This window comes from Cibotium barometz, chromosome 27 (assembly GCF_041138505.1).
Source record: "Cibotium barometz isolate CiBa-2024 chromosome 27, ASM4113850v1, whole genome shotgun sequence".
NCBI classification, from domain to species: Eukaryota; Viridiplantae; Streptophyta; class Polypodiopsida; order Cyatheales; family Cibotiaceae; genus Cibotium; species Cibotium barometz.
Window position 1 is genome coordinate 54318845 of NC_141072.1, and position 23591 is coordinate 54342435.

At 45.2% G+C, this 23591-nt stretch overlaps 1 protein-coding gene across 1 annotated transcript in view; it reads left to right on the forward strand.

The window, feature by feature from the left end:
• Positions 1–23591, forward strand: part of CLPP6 (CLP protease proteolytic subunit 6) — a 63874-nt gene that overhangs the window by 34993 nt on the left and 5290 nt on the right. Inside the window, exons 5-6 of the mRNA XM_086821711.1 lie at positions 4437–4490; positions 4662–4754. Of these exons, the coding sequence (XP_086677837.1) occupies positions 4437–4490; positions 4662–4754 (147 nt within the window). The remainder of the gene's footprint in view (positions 1–4436; positions 4491–4661; positions 4755–23591) is intronic.

The following is a 23591-nucleotide window of genomic DNA, read 5'->3' on the forward strand; positions in this document are numbered from 1 at the left end:
TTGCCTCTGGATGAATGCTGATATCAACTTGTACACCAAGCTCCCAAATCAATGCTCATCCTAGGGATGAAGACTCTTGTGCTTGTACCCTGTAATCCAGGCCATCTGCTTGGGGAATAGGAGTGGCTCACCTTGCCAAGTAACCACATCCCCCTCTCAAGGTGAACACCCTGAGAACCTAAAGGAAACACCTGTACACCAGCAAAACTATGCTGAACTGGCACAAACTCATAGACCCCCTCTGCTATCGAGAAAGGACTAACTGTCTGCCACACACCTCGAGGATGTGAATCCAAGTGTGCACCCATGAGTCTGAAAACTCTGACAAAGCAAAGATTGGCCGAGCAAGGGCTCAAGGCCATGTGGGAAGGCACCATTCCTGGAAAAGAACACCTGCCTCCACTGCCTCCAAAAACGCAGATGAGATAATGCAAAAAAACGCTGCTGTAACCAGCCGGCAGCACGTGTACCAAGAAGAAGAGAGGGAAGAGGAAAACAAAACACCTTCAGCACCTCCTCTGGAGAAAAAACGCAGCCAGGCTGGCCAGCACCTCCTCTGGAGAAAAAACGCTGTTGTGCTGCCCAGCACCTCCTCTGGGAAAAAACGCAGCCAGGCTGCCCACCTTCAAAGGAAAAAACGCAGCCATGCTGGCTGCCCTTCACCTGCTCACAAGGGCAGAAAATGCAGCCAATAGGGTACCTACTCTGGCCGCCCCAGACCTGCAGAAAACGCAGCCAATCGGGGCTGCCCTGTACCTCCTAGAACACCTTCTGTAGAAGAGCCTCAACCCGGTGCTTTGATACCATGTCAAAAGTGCGTAGCGGAAAGCGTGAGACATAGGCACAGAGAGAAAGGAAACGAATCTGCATAATGATGAAGAAGCAATGATACAAACAGCTTTGTGCAAGGGGTGGTCCCCGTAAGTGAGGGCATGATGAGCTACTCCCTTGAGGGAGGATCTGGTATCTACAAATGAGTAAGAGCCTGGCCTTATATCGCCCCTACTAGAGCTTGCCGACTTGCTCTAAAAAAGACCCACGACTAGAAAATAATAAACATGTGAATATGGGTGGCCAACCCTACAACCAAGGGCCCTGACCGGAGGGAAAAATATGGTGTTGCTGCCCGGGATAAATCTGGGCACCCCTGGTACACAACTTGGGCACACTACCAGGAGATGAATAATGCTAACAGAATCTACAGCCATGCCACTTTCCTTTTTCTTCTCCTTTGCAAGCCTTTTTCTGCACTCATTCAAGTATGACCTGGCTTCTTGCAGTAGTGACATTTGCCCTTTTTCTTGGGCTGGCCTGCATCATTTTTAGCCTCTTGTGAAGGCTGTCCCCAATCAGCCTTTGGTTGAAAACTGTGTTTGGCTTTTCCCTGGCCCTTGTCTTGCGCAACAAAAGCCCCATCATTGCCACACATGCTGGAAGATTTGTTTTTCCGATTCTGCTTCTCCTATAGTAACAAGCCAACCAACTCTTCAAACAAGATTGGTTCCGGGTTTCTCCGCACAGATAGAGCGAGCGATGTGTGGAAGATCAAGTAGGTTTCTGGTAGAGATGATAGTGTCCTGGAAACCAGCTCCTTTTCAAAAATGACCTCATCAATATTGAGCAATTGCTCCCGAAGATCCTGGATCTTCGTAAGATGATCAACCATACTATCACCATCATTCATGTCCAAGTTCTCAAGCTCTTTCTTGAGAAATGCAACCCTGGTCTCATTCTTTGCGTGATACATGGTTTCAAGTACATCCCAAGCTCGTCGTGAGGTCCTGCAAGATCGGATATGCGGTATGATTGATCACTTTACCGACAAAGCAATCAAAGCCATTGCTTGGGCATGATGAGTATCTCATCTCTTTTACTCCTCTGAGGGAGGAGTGAGTGTTGTAGCTTGTTGAGCACCACGGGTCAGACATGTTAGGTGCTATGTTACAAGGGCATATATCGTCACTTGACACATAACCCCATAATCCTTTGGCCACAAGCAGATTTCGGACCATGAAACTCCAGAGGGAGTAATTACTGTCATCCAATTTGTCCTCTTGGGACAAAACCCCGAATATATCGGTCATATTTCGAGCCATTTGCTAAAATCTCTGCGGATGGAATGTTCGTGAACAGAAGATAGGTTACTACTCATGATGATTGTTCTCAGTTTGTCAGGCGGTAGAGAGGATACATCAATTCTGGTGGAATATTGCACATGTTAAGCACCCAGAGATCATTTGATTGGTTAGGATTTCCTACAAGAATATTGAAGAGGTTATGTTTGATATGGGTATCAACCCAAGTTTCCCTTGAGCATTAGAACTTAAAGATATGGTTCTAGATGTAGTTCTAGAAAGAATCGATCAGCTCTACAACCAATTTCACAATTGTGCATTTGGCAAAAGATATGGTAGAGTAGGAGAGTTATATCATGGGTGTTTTGGCTTGGACACGGTCTTGATAGATCACTTTCAGAGGTCATTTATGAAATGAGAGTTTTGAGATATCTGATAGTCCTATGGTTCTCAGAGAGGGAAGGTAATACGAGGAATTACTTAGTCCTATGGCTGTAGATTTAGTCAGTTTGTATGGCAGAGTTATGAGTGGAAAGTGCATGAATGGTGAACGAGATCATGGAGTTAGTTGTTAGATGTAGTTTGACTTTCCCCTATTTATTTCCAAAACTAGGAATGTCTTCGACTTCGGAGCTAGTTGCTGGTTTACAACATAGATTTCCCAATTTTCTTTCTGAGATAGATTTTGTTTCTAAGAGTGGAAACCGAGGAGGGGAACTATGTTACGTTCTATGGTCTAATTAAGCAAGGTTAGGGGAGTCTTGGGATTAGAGGAAGCAAACTGATACAGGTGGCTGAGACTTATGGCTAATAGTACGAAGTATACTGGCTATTTATGATGGGACAATTATTTATAGGAGCAGTAGCCACTATATAAGTGAGGCTTGGGTTATTATTGTACATAGAGAGTTATCCACTTTGTGGTTTGTGATGGACCAGGATTACTGTTGGGGATTGGATTCGACGAATCTCGGTGGACGGATCATGACTGGTCATGTCAAGGCCTCAATAGGTAGGTGTTGGTGGTATACCAATGTTGATTGGCATGGTTCGTGGAATTGGGGCCTTAGCCTCTAGCTTGGGGGAGGTTTGCGGATGTGAACCTACAGTTGGGTGGTGAGCTAGCCTGCACGGGGTATGTACTAATTACTCGTGTCTCACGTTTAGGAGATCCATGGGGTTGTAACAGAGAGGCATGTAATAGTTTCTCAAGAGTAATACAAGTAATGTTTATAGTATTCTTCTCATTGTGCTATATTTACACTTAAGTCTGTTTTGGTTTGTTTTAAGTGTATATTGTGTTGTGAGTGTTGAGGACTCTGATGAGCATATTGTCTGATCACATTAGTGTGCTGGGCAACCAACCTTGCTACAAGCTTTGATGGTTGATCAGGAACTATTAAGACGAAGGTTGCTAGGGAGTGAACTCATAGTGATGATTAATCAATTGTGTGCAGAAGGGACTTGCCGTGTAGGTGGGAGGTTGTATGCTAACAAAAGCCAGGGTGTAAACTAACAGAGATGACTAATGAACTAGATGAACGTGGGGCTCATAGTGCATCTATGTAGGTATGTATTTGCAGGGTGGTGGCCATGACATGACCGTGTAAGTCTGCGGTCATAGTCAGTGTCCCATTTGGCTCGGCAATATCCCGATAGGGTGTTCCAAGAGTAAAGTCTACCTACTCCATGTGTGGGGCCATTATGGGATAGCTATCAAGTATAGCGTGTAGCCTATTTGGCAGTGTGCCAAATCTAATCTAAGTTGTTTGGTCTCCTAGGCCACCATCTCGCGTGAATATAGGGATGGAATGGTCTACTATAGCATATATAGCAGTGTGCCAAATCTCATCTCAACCATCTCTAAATCATCTGCCTCCTAGGCCACCATCCCATGTGTGAATACATGATGTTGGGCACTCGGAGCTGCTTAACCACGTGACTCCTCAAAATGGGGGCTGTACAGACATGAGCTAGCTTGTCCCTAGGCAATACAATATGAGGGTGGAACATTGTTATCCCACAGTGTGATCTCAACTTTTTGTGACTTCTCCCAATTTTTTGACTCTTACATGTCCCAAACTCCTTGCAAATTACTAGATATTCAGGAATTAAAGCGGTGCATCTTCTGAAATTTATTAGCCGTTTCATGAGATTCAGTGCTCGCATGGTTTGCTCAATGCATACTGTATACAATGTACTTAATGGGCTTAATGATTTCGTGTTGGCCATGGTTCATGCTGGACAGCCTTGGAAAAGATTATCAATTTGATTGTTGCAGATTTCGACTTATGAAGCACCATGTTTAACCGTTTTTTCTCTTTATTTACTGGTTTCTAACTATAAGTTTGCATGTTGAAGGGGACTACGGAAGATGTAAGAAGGCAAGTCAATGAAGTTGTAGCATCACGAGATGTGGGTTTTCTTCACCTCCTGTTCTTTAATTTTGGTCCTCTAGGGCCGATGTTTGAATTTTATTTTTTTAGTGCACTTTTTTTCCAAGCCACCAAAAATAAAGGAGCTTTGGGCACCTTATGTGAAACAAATGATCTCTTTTGTGAGTAAGATGTGTCCTTTTGAGTGCAGAAAATTGACAAGATGTATGCGGCTTTTACTGGCCAACCCTTGGAGAAGGTGCAAAAGTTCACAGATAGGGATCGGTTTTTCTCTGCAGCTGAGGTATGCTGACTTCAAAGCATTTTAATCATCTATTTTCATTTTCTATGGTGGGTGTTGTCAACATTTTTTGCAGCAGTGATTCTTAGAAAATAATGCACACACAGACACAATTTTACTAGACATCTTTTATTACAAACTGTGTACACATTGTATCTTCTTTGTCGCATATGTGGTTTTGTCTTCCCTCATACATCAATAACTCCTCTCTTGTTAGGGTTAGGGCTGCACAGAGACATAGACACATAGAGAATGAACAGCAGCAAGAACACTCTTGAGAGAGATGGTGATTGATGCTCACACAAAGATGATAGCATAGAATGTGTGGAGCTTGGGGGTTAACTCCACAATATCAGAATACAATAAATGTGGTGTCCTTTCACACCTAATATCCAAGGGGAAAACCCCAAAGGGAGAAAAGTGCCCTTGGTTAGCCCATGTTCACATGTGGCACTACTCATAGCATATATGCCACTAAATCCTCCTTGTAGTGGCAATGTGAACCTGTATAAGGTCTGCAGTAGATCACTCTCTTTAGGAGAGTAAGCCTAAAGCTTTGCGAAAAGCTTCAAACTTCTCTCAAGGCAACGCCTTCGTAAACAAATCTGCAACATTGTCCTGTGTAGAGCAGTAAGATCATGAGATCTCCCCTACATAAATCCTCTCCTTGACATAATGATAATGAATCTCTATGTGCTTAGTACGTGCATCAAATACTGGGTTTCATGCCACGGCTATAGCACTCTGGCTGGCACTGAGTATGGTGGTGGGTTTTTGCTGACACTCACGAAGATCAGTCATTAATCTCCTTAGCCATACACAGTCTACTGTGGCTGTAAAGGTTGCCCTCTACTCAGCCTCACAAGTAGATGTGGCAACAATGGGCTGTTTTTTGCTCAGCCATGATATGCATGAATGCCCCAAAAAGAAACAATTCTCACTGGTAGATTGCTGTGTATCATAATCACCAACCCAGACGGAATCACTGTAAGCATGTAACTGCAAGCTGCTCCCCTGGGGTATACAAATGCAAGATCTAGGGAGCCCTGAAGATGGCGGAAGATCCGCTTCATTGCTTGCCAATGCTTTGTACCTGGGTTGTGCATAAATTTGCTACACTAGGAAACCCCAAATTGAATATCTGGGCGTGTGTTGCATAAATATATGAGGCAGCCCACTGCGTGGCTGTAAACACTCATATCAAAAGGCTCTCCAACATCATACACGCTCAATTTCAACCTTGGCTCCATAGGAGTAGAGATAGGCTTACAATCTTGAAACCCAAATTTGTGCAACAGCTTTTGAATGTACTTTGATTAGTGTACATAAATCCCAACATCTGTCTGCACAAATTGTATGCCCAAATAATAATGCAACAATTCCAAATTTGTCATCTCAAATGACATTTGTAATTCAGCTTTGAATGCTGAAATTTTCTCCATATCATTCCTAGTTAGCAACATATCAACCACATAAAGAATGAACGTAATCAAAGTACCATGATCCTCTTTCACATAGAGGGTGCTCTCCGTTGGACTATTGCGAAATCCCTGCGTGGTCAAATAAGTATGTATCTTCTCATACCAAGCTCGGGGAGCTTGTTTGAGACCATAAAGTGTTTTTCGAAGCTTGCATACTTTGTTTTCATGATCATTCTTCACAAAACCAATGGGTTGATTTACATACACTTCTTCATGTAAATCCCTATTGAGAAAAGCTGATTTTATGTCCAACTGATGCACTTTGCATCCATGATGGGTAGCCAATGCAACAACACATCTAACTGTGGCCATACGAGAAGTAAGTGCGAAAGTCTCATCATAATCAATGTTCTTTTTTTGGGCATAACCTTTCGCCACTAGCAAGGCCTTGTAGCTGTCAATGGTACCATCAGACTTTCTTTTAAACTTGTATTCCCACTGGGTGCCAATGGGCTTCTTACGTACAGGTAAGTCTGCCAAATCCCATGTGCTGTTTTCACGGATAGAATCTATCTCATTTTGGTTGGCTTGCATCCAATGCTCATCCTCATGAGCCTCTTCAAATGAATGTGGCTCATTTGCATCACAAAGTGTACTCATGCAAGCAACATCTACGTGTTCTCTTGCATTACGTGAACCAGCCCGAGTCCTGCTACCAAGTGGAGTTGAAAGTTCGCTCTCCTGTAAAGTACAGAGCAGTCAACGAGGCACAACTCTAGTCTCTTCCGTTGCTGTCCGCTCTTGCTCTATTGCTTCCTCCACATTTTGAGGTATAATGAGCTTGTTCATGGGCTCATTTTGAACACCCAAATGCTGTCCATTAGGCAAAGTTGATGGCTGATTTGTTGAGCCATCAATTCCCAGCGGGAGAAGTCCTTGAAACATATTAAGTGGGTTGGAAGGTGGCTTTCCAAAAATTTGAGTCAATGGTTGGTCTTAATTATCAGTAAATACAACATCTCTGCTGTCCAAAATCCTTTATGTGGAAGGATTAAAGAGACGGTAGCCTTTACTGGCACTGCTATAATCCACAAATATGCATTTAGCTGCGTTGTCATCAAGCATACCTCTCAATTGCTGAGATACATGTGCATAAGCTATACATCCAAAAACTCTAAAGTGATCAACTTTAGGTTTCCTTTCGTGCCAGGCCTCATACGGCATTATGGTTTTCAATGCTTTGGTAGGGCATCTATTCAACACATGTGTAGCACACATTATTGCCTCCATCCAAAGTTTGTGAGGCAAGCCTTTGCCTTTAACCATGCATCTAGCCAATTCCATCAAAGACCATTTCTTTCTCTCAGCAACACCATTTTGCTGAGGAGAATATGGCATCGTGCATTGATGCTTTATGCCTTCTTTTGCCATAAAAGCTTTGAAAACAATGGACATGTATTCCCCCCCTTGATGTGTATGGAGGGTCTACACTCTACAACCTTTTTGATTTTTAGCTTGTGCCACAAAATGTTGAAAACATGCAAATACATCATATTTTTCCTTCAATGGGTACATAATATTATTCTCCTTGGGTAATAAAATACTCCAAGGGGGGGGGGGGGGGGGGGCGGCCCATTCCGACCTCTATGCGGTATCACACGTGCAAGCTCCATTTTCAGCATTTGTGGATGTTTTATTGCTTTTATGTTTTATGCAAAGTGATGATGGATATGTGTTAAGGTTGTGGCTATGTTTAAGTGTTTTAATATGCATTGATGGTATCAACAAGTGTGTCAAAGACCCTAGTCCCCCGGGCACCCACCGCGAGTTACACTGGGTGTACAAGCTTTGAGGGCCTTGTAGGCATATGCTCACTTATGGTAGTGCTATGTGTGAACAGGGCTTAACCAAGGGCACTTTTTCCCATGTGGTTTTTCCCCTTGGACATCCAGTGTGAAAGGACACTCTAACATATAATATTTTGTACTTCTATATTATATGGATGTGGCACACATGCAAGGGTTGACTTGCATTTTGTGGATACCACACTTTTGGCTCTCTCTCTCTCTCTCTCTCTCTCTCTCTCTCTCTCTCTCATTTCTGTGTGTGAGCTTCTCAACCTTGCACCTAACCCTAATGTGCAGGTTTGTGTGTGTGAGTGTGTGAGTCCAACACCCAACATTTGGTATCAGAGCAGGGAGCTGGGAGCTGGCCCTGATATTCTGCTGCTGGAAAAATTCATGCAAAATTCCGTCGCCACTGTGGTTCCGTCCGTCGAATTCCGTCGCCGTTGTGTTTCCGTCCGTTGGATTTCGTCGCCGGATTATCTGGTTCCGTCGGAGCTCCTCCGTCCAGCCACTAGGAACGGGCGGCACTAGTGGGGAGCCCACCACCACCGCCCAGCTCGCGGGCGGCACCGCCGTTCCCAGCCGGCGGCCACAGCAACGTACGTGGCTCCGTTCATCCGACAGCCGGTGCCCGTCGCGGTTCCGTTTCTCCGTCAGAGCCCCCAGCCAGTCGACGTCAACACCTTTCCGTTCCGGCGCTACAGCAACGCTCCGTCCCGGGGCTGGTGCTCCCTTCCGGCCGTCGACCACGTCCGGCATATTCGTTCCAGTCGCCGCCCTGCGCTCCGTCACGGCAACCGCCGGCCGACGACTCCGTCGCTTCTACCGTCCGGCGTCTCCATTCAGGCCGCCGTCTATGGTCCGTCTCGACCGGCGCACCCTGTCCGACTCCAGCGCCGGGAGCCTGCGTCTGAAGCGCCTACCGGCTCACGCCTGCCCGACTGACGACTCGCCCGACTATTCATCAGCGCCATACTCGCTTTTGTCTCCCGCTTCTGGCTCGCCCGACACCAACGCCCAGCGGCTCCGTCTTCAACGCCCGCATGACTCCGACGACTAGCTCGTTAACTGCCTGGTGCAGCTAGCCTACGACATCAGCTCCGTAAGCTTCAGCCCCTGCTCCCCGTCGGCTGCCCAGAGCCATCCGCCTTCTCCACCTGCAACGACTGGCCACCTGCAACGACTTCCTCCATTGCCCAAGTTCTTTTTCAATTTGTCTGCTCCAAGCCTGCTGTCCTTGCCTGAAGGTATTTCTCTGTCAAAATTTTTTATCAAACCCAAATACAAAATCTGCAGCCATTGCAGTGCAGGTCATATGCCGATTTTGCAGACAATGAATGCTGTGCAAGTCAGATTGAAAGGAAAATTGCAGATGAAATTTGGGGGTTTTTGAAATTGAGGTCAAAATCAGCAAATTGAACCTCTCTAATTTGCAGAAATTTGGGGGTTTTCAAAATTGAGGTCAAAATCAGCAAATTAACCTCTCTCATTTGCAGAAATTTGGGGGTTTTCAAAATTGAGGTCAAAATTGGCAAATTGAACCTCTTACATTTGCATAAATTTGGGGCTTTTGTGAAAATTGGCGAATTAGGTGCACATTGAAGCGATTGGAGTGCATAAAAATTGGGGATTTTCTGATTGGAGCATGTAATTGGGCATTACAGCTGCGATTGTCGCGTATGTATACACATTGTGTGTAATTGGACAATTTGGTGCAGGTTTACACTTGCTTTGGTTTGCAGGCATACATTTGCACAGGACATTTGGTTGCCCTGGCAGTGCACCTTGGTGCTTGGTTTGCTTGCAGATATATTTTGTTGACATGGCACAGAATGCTACAGATGTATTTGGTGTGCTCACCCAGGAGGACAAGCTGGATGGATCTAACTACTCCCTCTGGAGTTTTATGATCCGTAATTTGCTGGTAGCCAAAGGGCTTTGGGGCATCGTGTGTGGTGATGACACACGCCCACATACCATTCAGCCAGCCACGCCTCAAAGGGGAGGTGCTCAAAGAGCTCCTGATGTAGATCCTGCTCCCACACAAGAGCAGAAGAGATGGGACTCTAGAGATGCACAGGCCATGTCATTGATAGCCCTTTCAGTGAAAAGGACTATTATTCCGCACATTCGTTCGTGCAAGACATCGAAGCTTGCATGGGACACATTGGAAGCATCTCTTCTGCTCCCACACAAGAGCAGAAGAGATGGGACTCTAGAGATGCACAGGCCATGTCATTGATAGCCCTTTCAGTGAAAAGGACTATTATTCCGCACATTCGTTCGTGCAAGACATCGAAGCTTGCATGGGACACATTGGAAGCAATGTATCAGGTACGCAACGAGGCAAGAGTTGCCTACTTGAAGAGGCAATTCTATGGATGAGGGTGACTCCATGGCAGATCATCTCACCAAAGTGAAAGATTTGCAGGAACAATTGCTCAACATTGACGAGGTTATCCCAGACAGACAGATGGTCACCAACACTCTTCATTCTTTACCGCCTTCCTACTTGGGCTTTCACACCTCTCTCAACCTCTCGATGAGAGGAGGTGGTGATCCCGTCACTTTTGAAGAGCTCGTGGGTTTACTCTTGCAGGAAGAGCAAACAAGAGCAAACATATCGAGCAACTGTGGTGGAGAAAAGGCATTTACAGCCAAGGATAAGGGTAAAGCAAAGAGCTTTAAGCATGGGGGACAACAGTCTAGCAAGGCTGGACATGGACAGCCCTCTTCTAGTGGTGAAAAGTCTGACAAAGGAGATGCAAACAAGCCCAAAAAGAAGGGCAAATGTCACTACTGCCATAAGCCTGGACACTACATCAGTGAATGTAGAAAGCGGATTGCAAAAGAGAAAAAGAAAGAAGGAGGCAATGCAGTATAGCAGACTCTTCGGATGACAAAGCACAGCAATCAGCTAATGTAATCCAGGAAGAGTACACTTTTTTGGTCACATGCACTAGTGACACACCAGGTGCTTCAGACACTGATATGTCTTGCATTGTATCTAACAGACAGAATGCATCATGGTATTTTGATAGTGGTGCTTCGAGCCACATCACTTCATGCAAAGATGTATTTCAGCACTTGGTTTATGCTTCAAATGGCCGCACTGTATCATGTGCAGATCATACTACATATCCAGTAAAGGGAACTGGTAATGTCATACTTATTGCAGCCAATGGTGCCAATATATGTATGAAAAATGTATTGTATGTTCCAGGGATAAAGAAAAATCTGCTCTCCGTCTCAGCCATAAACGACCAAGGTTTCAAGGTTGAATTTGAGGACGGGAAGTGTTTGGTAAAAGACCCATCAAAGGGTTATGAAATAGTCACTTCTGGAACACGATACAAAGGCTTGTATAAGCTGGACAGCTATGACAAGCGCACTTATGATGCAAATACAGTGGCTGCCCACACTCCTGCTATGCATGATGCAGAGCTATGGCATGCTCGTTTTGGGCATGTAAATTTTCAGAGTTTGATGCTTTTGCAGAAGCATCATATGGTTGATAATATGCCGCCTCTTGAGTCTCCACCAAGACATGTATGTGAGGGGTGTATTTTGGGAAAGATGCAACGGAAACCATTCCCCAAAGATGGAGCTGTTAGAGCTGAAAGTAAATTACAGCTCATACATAGTGATGTATGTGGTCCAATGCGGACACCATCCATAGGGGGGCATCTTTACTTTGTCACATTCATTGATGACTACTCCAGGTTTGCTTGGGCTTACCCTTTGAAAGCAAAAGAAGATGTGTTTACATGCTTTCGACACTTCGTAGCAATGGCTGAAAATATGTGTGCATGTAAAGTCCAAACACTCCGCTCAGATAGAGGTGGAGAATACATGTCAAATGCATTCAAGGATTATATGCTTCAAAAGGGCATCAAACACCAATGTACTGTGTCTTATACACCGCAGCAGAATGGTGTAGCTGAAAGGAAAAATAGATCTCTCATGGAGATGGCAAGATGCATGGTGAAAGCACAAAAGTTGCCTCACAAATTTTGGATGGAAGCTATAATGTGTGCAACTCATGTGTTGAACAGGTGTCCAACAAAAGCTTTGAAAACCATAACACCATTTGAGGCTTGGTATAGCCGAAAGCCAACAGTGGATTATATGCGTACATTTGGGTGTTTGGCATATGCACATGTGCCAGAACAACTCCGAACAAAGCTTGATGACAAAGCAATTAAATGCATTTTTGTGGGCTACAGCAATGAAAGCAAAGGATACCGTCTTTATAATCCAACTACACGAAGGATTTTTGTGAGTAGAGATGTGGTATTTGCTGAAAATTCAGAACAGCCCATGGTCAGCTTGTATAAAAGCAATGATACAGGCTTACAGGACATGTTTGATGGACTTTTACCCATTGCAATTAGGGGGGATTCAGATCAGCCAGCCCGTACACAAGAAAATCCACATGTAGAACATGTGGAACAGCCGGCCATTCAGTCCCCTTCTGTGGAAGAAGTGGAAGATCTTGTCAGGGAAGAGCAAACAGCCATAGACACAGCCAAGTCAGTGCCAAGATGGTTGCTGAAAACTTTGCAAGAAAGCAAACTTGCAGCTCCACTCACAGGTAGAACAAGGGCTAGTTCCAGCCATGCTTTGAATGTACATCGTGGGGAGTCTGCATTCGCAATGGGTGGTCTCTTTGATTCAGAAGAGCCTTCTTCTTATGAAGAAGCACATGAGAATGAGCATTGGTTGCAAGCTATGCAAGCTGAAATTTCTACTATCATGAAGAATAATACATGGGATCTTGTGGAATTGCCTAAAGACAAGCATGTAATTGGCACAAAGTGGGTGTACAAAGTCAAAAGAAAGTCTGATGGTACTATTGACAGGTACAAAGCAAGACTTGTGGCTAAAGGCTACTCCCAGAAAAAGGGAATAGATTATGAAGAGACTTTTGCTCCTACTTCGAGAATGACCACAATAAGATCTGTGATTGCATTGGCTGCCCATAAAGGATGGAAAGTGCATCAATTGGATATCAAAACTGCATTCTTGAATGGGGATTTACAGGAGGAAGTATATGTAAATCAGCCCATTGGTTTTGTAGTTCCTGGTGAGGAACATAAAGTATGCAGGTTGCACAAAGCATTGTATGGGTTAAAGCAAGCTCCAAGAGCTTGGTATGATAAGATACATGCTCATCTAACCAGCCAAGGTTATGACAATAGTCCAGCTGAAAGCACATTGTATGTGAAGAAAACCGATGCCGATATTCTCATAATCATCTTGTATGTAGATGACATGCTCATTACAGGTACAAGCAAAGCACAAATTTCAGATTTCAAAGCTGATTTGAAAGCTGAATTTGATATGTCAGATTTGGGGCCTTTACACTACTATCTCGGCATACAGTTTATGCATACAGATGATGGCATTGTTATGCAGCAAACTAAGTACATAAAAAGTTTGCTGAAAAGGTTTCACATGGATGAATGTAAGCCCATTTCTACTCCGGTAGAACCAGGTGTACGGCTTACTATGCATGATATTGGAGAGCCTTTTGAGGCCGGCATTTACAGCCAGGCAGTGGGATACCTCATTTACTTGTGTAACACGAGGCCAGACATATCTTTTGGAGTGTCTTTGCTGAGCAAATTCATACACAGCCCAGGCACTAAACATTGGCAAGCAGTCAAACGCATCTTTCGTTATCTTAAGGGTACCCTGGATCTTGGTTTGTTCTATCCCAGGGGGAGCAGCTTGCAGCTTTATGCATACAGTGATTCAGATTGGGCTGGTGATTATGATACCAGGCAATCCACCAGTGGGAATTGTTTTTTTCTTGGCAGCTCATGCATATCTTGGTTGAGTAAAAAGCAACCCACTGTTGCTACATCTACTTGTGAGGCTGAGTACAGGGCAGTCTTTACAGCTACAGTAGATTGTGTATGGTTGAGGAGACTATTGGCTGATCTTCGTGAGTGTCAGCAGACACCCACCACCATTCTCACTGATAGCCAGAGTGCTATGGTCGTGGCACGAAATCCAGTATTTCATGCATGTACCAAGCACATAGAGATTCATTATCACTATGTCAGAGAGAGGCTACATGCAGGGGAGATCAGTTTATCTTATTGCCCTACACAGGATAATGTTGCAGATCTATTCACAAAGGCTTTACCTCGAGAAAAGTTTGAAGCTTTCCGCAAAGCTTTGGGCTTACTCTCATACAGAGAGTGATCTGCTACCCTTGTACAAGTTCACACTTCCACTACAGGGGGGATTTGTAGGCATATGCTCACTTATGGTAGTGCTTTGTGTGAACAGGGCTTAACCAAGGGCACTTTTTCCCATGTGGTTTTTCCCCTTGGACATCAAGTGTGAAAGGACACTCTAACATATAATATTTTGTACTTCTATATTATATGGATGTGGCACACATGCAAGGGTTGACTTGCATTTTGTGGATACCACACTTTTGGCTCTCTCTCTCTCTCTCTCATTTCTGTGTGTGAGCTTCTCAACCTTGCACCTAACCCTAATGTGCAGGTTTGTGTGTGTGAGTGTGAGTCCAACACCCAACAGGCCTTACTCTCCCCACGGGAGATGCCGGATTATCCATATACAAATGCCATAACACAGCCCAACACAAGGCAACTAAGCCGGAACATAGGTTGTAGAAATGCCGAGCCAACAACATAATCCATATACCTCCGTGTGGGTACTGATTCTTCCCCAAAAAACCACGGGTCTTCATGCAATAGAGTTGGTACAACAAGTGCAACTCTCCATTCAGCCGGTACAGCAAGTACAGTGGCTGGTGCAGCAAGTACAGTGGTTGGTACAGCAGGTACAGTGGTTGGTACAGTCGGTATGGTGGTTGGTACAACAAGTACAACAAGTACTAATGTTGGTACAGCATGTACAGTGACTAGTACAGCAGGTACAGTGGTTGGTACAGCAAGTACAAAAGCTGGTACAGTTGGTACAATAGGTGGTATAGCAAGTACAAGTACAAGGATTGGTACAATGGTTGGTACAGCAGGTACAAAGGCTGGTACAACAAGTACAATGACTAGAAATCATAATAAATGATTAAATACCCTTGCCTTCAGTATTTCTTCGCGATGGAAGCCTCCAAAACAGTCCCCAACAGCCGGTATTCTTCATGGGCAGCCTTCAAGAGAGAGAGTAAGAGAGTAGCCATCATTAGGGAAGCCTTCAACGGTGGTAGAGGCTAGTGTGCAGCAAGAGAGCCTCCATTAATGAAGAGAGAGGGCTCCAATTTATAGATTTGGGCCTCCCATGAGCTAAAATGGCAAGAGAAGGCTACAATGACAAGTGGAGAGCCACACAATAGTTGAAGTGACAAGTGTGAGGCCACTTGTCTCACTTTGATCCACTTTCTAACAAGTGTCAGGCCACTTGTCTCCCTTTTGGTCCACTTTCTTGCCACATGTCCCAATCTAAGAGATGGGTCCTTCCATAAACTTTATCTCTAAAAATATCCCAACTGGTAGACATTCTATCATAGGCACTTTGCCAACTCTTGGTATCTGCTCAATTCCAGATATAATGACGCAAACAGAATTTCCATCGGAGTCGGGCCAAAAATAGCAACTCTCCTAAATTTTAGGAGTGTGGTCCTTTGTATTCTAGGATAATCCCCCATTCCCAAAGCTTGTACTTTCCAAATATTTAGGCATCCTGGAGTCCACCGGACCCCTTTCGTACTGGGAAATGTTCAGGCTAGTGACACCCAGGCAAATGTGGAATAGTCATCGATAAAGGTTACAAAGTATAGGTGCTTACTAATAGATGGTGTCCGCATAGGACCACACACATCACTGTGCACAAGCTGTGATTTCCGGAAAGCCCTTGTTGATCCATCTTTTGGGAATGCATTTATGTCCATCTTACCCAATATGCAACCTTCAGATACATGTTTTGGTGGCAGTTCTACATGAGGCATATCTTGTACCATTTTATGCCTTTGCAATAGCATCAAACTGCCATAATTCACATGCCCAAACCTGGCATGCCACAGTTCTGCCTCGTGCATGGCAGGTGTAAGAGTGGTAACCACATGAGCATCATCCTCTCTCTTGTCAAACCTATCAAGCTAATATAACCCATGGTACAATGTGTAGGAAGTGACCAATGCATAGCCACCTTCACGGTCTTTCACTGTGCATCTGTCGTCTTCAAAGTTCATTGCATATCCTCTTTTAGCAAAAGAGGCGACGGACAACAAGTTCTTCCTAATCCTTGGCACATACAATACATCTGGAAGACATAATTCTATACCATCTGCTGTTGTGAGGATCACCTCACCAACACAGTGAACTGTATAAGAAGAATTTGTTACGTGCTTGCCTTTAGGGCCGGCCATAAGCTTCTTAAAAAAATCCCTCCATGAATTGTGACATGCCAGGTTTGGGCATGTGAATTATGGTGGTTTGATGCTATTGCAAAGGCATAAAATGGTATAGGATATGCCTCATGTAGAACTGCCACCAAAACATGTATGTGAAGGGTGCATATTGGGTAAGATGCACAGAAATGCATCCCAAAAGATGGATCAACAAAGGCTGTTTGGAAATTACAGCTTGTGCATAGTGATGTGTGTGGTCCTATGCGGACACGATCTATTGGTAAGCACCTATACTTTGTAACCTTTATCGATGACTACTACAGATTTACTTGGGTATATGCCTTGACGGTAAAATCTGATGTATTTGCATGTTTTCAGCATTTTGTGGCACAAGCTGAAATTCAAATAGGTTGCAAAGTGCAGACCCTCCGTACAGATCGAGGGGGGGAATAAATGTCCATTGCTTTCAAAGCTTTTATGGTAGAAAAAGGCATAAAGTATCAATGCACGATGCCATATTCTCCTCAGCAAAATGGTGTTGTTGAGAGAAAGAATAGGTCTTTGATGGAAAAAAGACAAGGATGATGTAGGCAAGCTCAAGAAAAAGGGCAAGTGTTGAAGGAGCTAGTGTTGCTGCGCACAGGGCCTAGGTTAGGGTTTTAGTCATTTTAGGCTGGAGGGCCAGGGTAGAGAACCTGGAAGACTCTCAATGCGTGGTATGGGATTTAATTAGTTAACTTTGTCCAAAAAATCAGAAAAGTTTCAATTAGGCTTCAATTTGATGTTAATGGATCAATTTTGTTGAAACCCCCAAATTAATGTGTTTAATTAGAGGATTATCACCTTGATTTGAAAAAGCCCCAAATCTGAAAAACCCTAAATTTTGAATTTGTTGATTCCGACAATGTTGATGCTGATGATGTGGCTGAGAACTAGGCACAAGAACATAGCTGTAAGAGAGGCAACCCGTGTAGTAGAGATGGCAATCGAAGGAGAGGCAAAAAAATGAGGAGACTGAGGTAAGCCTTCCCAGGGCGTTGCGTAGTCGCGCTTGGGCATGGGTAGCAGCTCAGCCAGGTGCAGAGGGTTGATGATTATGCTGACGCACGGTTCTTCACAGGTGCTGAGGGCGGAATGTTGTTGACATGGCTTCACCAAGTAGAGGCAGCAACTACGTACACACAGAAGTGTACACAACATAGTCACAATGCAACGGGAACGGGAACGAGAACGAGAATGTCCCATGTCGTCTATAACGAGAACGACGTATAAGGATTAGGGAACGGGAACGGGAATGGGAACGGGAACGAGAACGCCACTCAACACACACACACACACACACACACACACATACACACACACACACACATCTGAAGAAGGGTGGGCATTAACGAAACCCTCTACCTTTGGACTACTGTAGAGCTGACTAAGTAGTTGTAAATTTGTAGAGACAAACAAAATCACTGGTTCTTTGTGTAGCAGGTTGGATCCACCGAGCCACGAGCTGAGCTAACTAGATGGATGTACCGACCAATGTCTACCTCGTGACGTCCCATACCGCCATGAAGCTACCCTCGCGGGCCTCAAGATTGCTGCCGGCCTAAGGTGCATGAAGCAGGTGCACGTCTGCACTAGATCCAGGCTCCTGACTTATAGAGCTCTTACAAAGACACGCAAGACTCTATGAATTACCAAGGCCTCATATCAACACACATGATTGCCTCCATCCGAAACTTGTGGGACAATCCTTTGCCCTTCAAGATACACCGTGCCATCTCCAAGAGGGATCTATTCTTCCTCTCTGTAACACAATTTTTCCACAGTGTATATGGCACCGTACATTGATGCTTTATGGCCTTTCATGACAAGTATGCTTGAAGGCGTTAAACATATACTCCCACCCTCTATCTAAATGAAGTGTTTGCACTTTTCATTTTGCCTCATTTTCAGCCATGGCAAATTTAATGCCGAAAACAGCTCAGATTTTGCCTTTATGGGTTGAACCAATGCAAATTTGGAATATTTATCAATAAATGTCACAAAATATAGATGCTTTGCCAAGGCAAGTGTCCGCATGGGACCACATACATCACTGTGAATGAGCTACAATTTCTTGACAACTCTTATTGGACCATCCTTCACAAAGGCATTCCGATGCATCTTGCCTATAAATGCATCCCTCGCATACATGTCCCGGGGGGGGGGGGGGGGGGGGGGGGGGGGACTCCACATGAGACATATCATCTCCATATGATGCTTCTGCAAAATCATCAAACTGCCAAAATTTACATGCCCAAAGCATGCACGCCATAACTTTGCCTCTTGCGTGGTAGGAGTAGCAGTAGTCACCATACATGCATCATGTATCTTCTTCTCATACTTGTCAAGATGATATAGTCCATGGGACAAAGTGCCAGAAGTGACTATCATATAGTCCTAGTCCTTCTCACTATCTCTAACTTTGCATTTAACAGCAAGACCTGTTCTAGCAAAAGAGAAAACAAATAAGAGATTCTTCTTTATCCTTGGAACATACAGCACATCAGGAAGTCATAGATCCAACCCATTCACTACTCTGCACACAATTTCACCAAAACCCTTCACAGTATAAAAAAAGTTATTAGCACATGAGACCTTTTTCCCTTTGGGAAGCCCCTAGCCTCCTAAACAAATCTCTCCTTGAGGTGATATGCCTACATGCACCACTATCAAAGTACCATACAGCCTCTCATGTCTCATTAACATTGAGAGATATCCTCCTTGGAGGTATCATAACTACAAAAAACATCTGGAAACATAGAGATGCCCATAATTGTAGGTCCCTTTGTTCCTTTCTAGCAGGAAGAAAACAATCTGCTCCATGAGCATGCAGCCATGCGAGCTTGCATCACTCCCATGCCAAGAAATACTACCAGGTGACCTGTACTTGCAGCCAAAAACTCAAGTACATAGCTGAATTTGCAGCCAAACAAAGACAGCCCATAAACTGTCCTCGTACTGATCTCAAAACAATCCCGAACCCAAAGCAAAGAGAAGCTGAAAGTTCCATCAGTTGAACGCCATTGACATGATGTCTATGTTCATGAAAAACCAGCCCCTCCTTTCTGCAAAAACACGGCGTCCTCCAAAAAGCACACACTTGGCTGCCTTTGTGTCTAGAGAAACCAACCTATAAGCTGCAGCCTGACTCTTGTGCAAAAGAGCATGTGTTTCAGCCCTCTGCGCCTGCAGTCCAGCCCACCTTCTGTTCTGCAACCCAACAGTCGCCAGATAGAGAGGGCACGTGTGCTACCAATCCAGCCCACCTCCTGTCCTGCAGCCCAACAGTCGCCAGACAGAGAGAGAGAGAGAGAGCAGTGCTGGCTGTCCCCACGTGTACGCCCTTGTTTCTCCTGCAGTCCCCTCTTTCCAAGAGAGCCTCTCATGCCCTGTTCAGTCCAGCACCTCTGCAGTTGTGCGCTTCCTACAACTGCCTGCAGCCCATCGCTTGCTTCCATGAGAGAGAGAAAGAAGCACGAGGAACCTGCTCACCGTCCAGCACAACCTGCAGTCCAGCCCGCCGGTTGTTCCCTGCAGACCTGCGCAGCTTTTCAGCAGGAAGAGGGAGAGATCCACACACCGTTCAGCCCCTGCTCGACTGCCTGCTCACACAAAAGCAAGAGAAGGAAAAGAGGCGTGTAAGGGCAGTCCTGTACGCAGCCAAACTCAGAACTTCAGCGCTGGCCGCCTGTGTACCAGATGAGCAGCCCTCCTGACTGGAAAAGCACACCACCCTCAAAAGAGAGGCGCCTCCCCCTTTTCTGCCTGCCAGCCCCTCTTTTTTCCAAAAAAGACACACGTGGCCCCAATAATAGCATAAGGGGCACGTTTTCTTTCATGAAGGGCATTAAAATATTTTTTAAAGGTTTTTAAAACCTTTTGAGTTAAAGTCTCTTTGCCCCCTTCACACTTGGGGTTGTCCACACATGGGCTTACTCTTTGACTCCAATCTGCTGCCATTCACACTGTCCACCATGTCCCCGTGCACACCTGCATAGTGTCCAGAGAAAAACACAGGGTCGTGACAAGTAGGCTGCAAGCGATGGAGAGAAAGAAACCACCAACCCACCACGTGGGGAGTTTTCAATAAATGTTCCATGCAAAAGCCTTATCAAAGGTTATAAAACCTTAGATTCAATTTAATACTGTGGGCGCCATCAAAAGGAAGTGTCCGGTCCTTCTTTTAAATGTGTGTGAACACATTAGCTTATAAACATTAAAGTTAACTATAGCTTATGGATTTTACATTTTAAAAGGGGCAAAATGACAATACTTACCACCTGTTCACACGCCACACCACCAAGTCAGCAAACAGCATTCCACGGTACATTGGGGGCGTCCCCATCTAGTGTACTGGCACGGCATAACATGCAGACACACGCAAACAAGTCATGCAAAAACAAATTTATGCAGGCATAAATGCATGTGCACAAATAGTGGACGAAATCCCCCTTTCATGAAACTTGTACAAGAGGTTCCTATCGGGCACAAAACTGACGCGACAAATATAAATCAATGTCCTGGTCTTCCTATGGAGTGACAGTCCCATAGGTAAGACACCATCCTGGCTATACACGGGTGGCACCAATAGGCTCCCGTCCATACAGCACTAAGCAAATCACACACGGGTGACACGAAACTGGTCCCCGTCCATGTGACGCAGCACTGGTCGCACACGGGTGGCACTGATCTGGCTCCCGTCCATGTGACACCACAAAACTGGCCCTTTCCATGGGACACTGACCTGGCCCCATGTGAACATGGCACAAATGTGGCCGCTCTATGGAGTGACAATCCCATAGAAGTGGCTCCAAAAATGGAGATGGACTCTGAGATTGGTATTGGTTGAGGAAGGATAATCATCTCTCCTGCCGTGAGATATCCTTGGTTCAGCCACTCTCTATCCTAAGGCGGTAGGAGGATACCCTTAGCTGGCCAATCATGATACATATGCATGTGTAGTGTGTATATCTCAGGATCTCAAAGAATTCATCCTCAGAAGTCTGAAGTGATCTCTGTAGAACTTCAATTTTTTACCAATATCTGACTGGGGACACCCACACCCATGGATGTATGAGAAGGAAAGAAAGATATATTAAACGTCTTCAAAAGACCCAGTGGGTCTATGAGACCAAAAGTGATACAATTGAGAAAGAAAGAAAGATTTTATTAACGTCTTCCAAAAGACTGAACTCGGCCTATGAGACAAATCGGTGTACCTATAAGGGGTATCCTCTGTCATCCCAACAAAATGAAAAAGTATTGAACTAAAAAGCTGAATCTGGGTGTGCAATAAGTACAATGAGTGGCAGAGGTGATGGAGGGGAATGCAAAGCTATATGCATGGAGTATACAGTCATGATATGCAACCTAGCTAGCTCCATCCTATACCATACTGGGGGTATAAAATGGTATACATCAATGAAGGGGGTGTCCACAGCTCCCTGAAGAACATGCATGGGTCTGCTCTGAAGGGAGCCAGTCGCTCCGCACCCTCTCTGTGAAACTGAGCTCTGATCTCTATCATCTCTCTCTGGTATAGGCGTGGTGTCCGAAAGCCAGGTATCCTCTGTCTCCTGCAGGCTCTGAGTGTCTCTGCTCTTCGGAGAGTAATTCCCTGTCGTGTAGGGGCTGGGAGTGGGATGGATCTCTGAAAAAATGTAGTAATTTGTGTTTGTTGTCCCGCCTCTGGAGCTGTCTGAGCCTGTAATGATGTCTCTCTGTGACGCTGTATGTCTAGAATGAATCTCCCCAGTATGCGTTGGTCTGCTGCCTCAAAGATCTGGCGTACGGAATGTGGCTCTCTGAATAAAATGGGATATCTCTCTTTGATGGCTGTATATGCTCTGCATCTGCATACATAATGCTCCTCACTCTCCACCTCCTCTCTGCACAATCTGCATACCCTCTCCTCTCGGGGGATCCGTGCTGCTCTTCCAGTCTCGATCTCCAATCGATGTGATGAAACTCTAAGTTGACCAATAGCCACTCGGGAGCCATGTGGTAAAAAGCCCTCCATGTATCTAGGCCTCTCTATAAATCCATCATCAGTGATACTCATGAAGTGATCTATGTAGTATAGCATCTTCGGTGGAAGAGGCTGTGCAGGCGATATCCATGTCTCTCGTGTATAGAGCTGCCATAGGTCCTGTCTCAATACTCTGTTCCTCTCACTATGAGAGAGACGGATATGTGGTGCATCCCTGTCATACTGGAATGGTGGTAGATGATCCATGTCTAGGCCATGCTGTGAGAACCAATGTGTGACTTGTGCATACCATGATCCTTTGTCTCCTGCCTCAGCCAGCTATCTAGATGCCTCAAAAGCTCTGTATGACAATCTGTCTTGTGGCATCTCTCTGAATCTGTCTAGCAGGCATATAGTTTGGAATATGGCCTCTACCATCATAGGAGGCGCAGGAAACTCTGCTTGGATAATGTCATGAGGTATTGACGGTTTGCTGTGTATCATGCATGCCATCACGAGGGCTTGTGGTCTCTCTATCTATGTCCACCAATGGGTAGCAAGGCCTGGCGCCCATACCACTGCTCCATACATCAGTGCCGGGGTACCTGCTAAATCAACTCCGTTAAACCGGGGGCCGCGTGCGATTTCTTCATTTCGCTCCTCCTTTCTTGGGATTCTCCGAACGCTGCGCCTGTGCAAGGGTTGCACCCATTGCCACACAAGGGCCCAAGGCTCAAGGCCAAGGCCCTAAGGCTCAAGCCTTTGTCCCCACAAGGCCCCAAGGCTTGTACTCTGCAGCAGCCTGCTCTCCAGTCTCATAGGTGGCTGTCGGGCAGCCCATTCTTCAAGGCTTCAAGGCTCAAGCCCAGGCCTCCAAGGGCAAGTGTTCTCAAGGGCAAGTGCTTTCAAGTCTCACTATGCCTACAGATCCCTATTGGCGGTATGCAACAAAAGGGGATGGATATGTCGGAGGTGGGGGTTCCCGCAAGTGGAAATGTAATTTTTGTGGATATGAAAAAGCAGGTTCAGTGACCCGGGTAAAAGACCATTTGGGGCATGTCCCGGGCAGAGATGTCGCTTTATGTCAAAATGTGCCGCCCGATGTATTGGCATCATTTGAGGGTTGGAGAAAGCAACGCCTTGGTTTGGATGTTGGTGAGCAACATATGGCAGCACATGCAACAGGTGAAGCATCCTCGAGACTAGAGTTGTGATCCA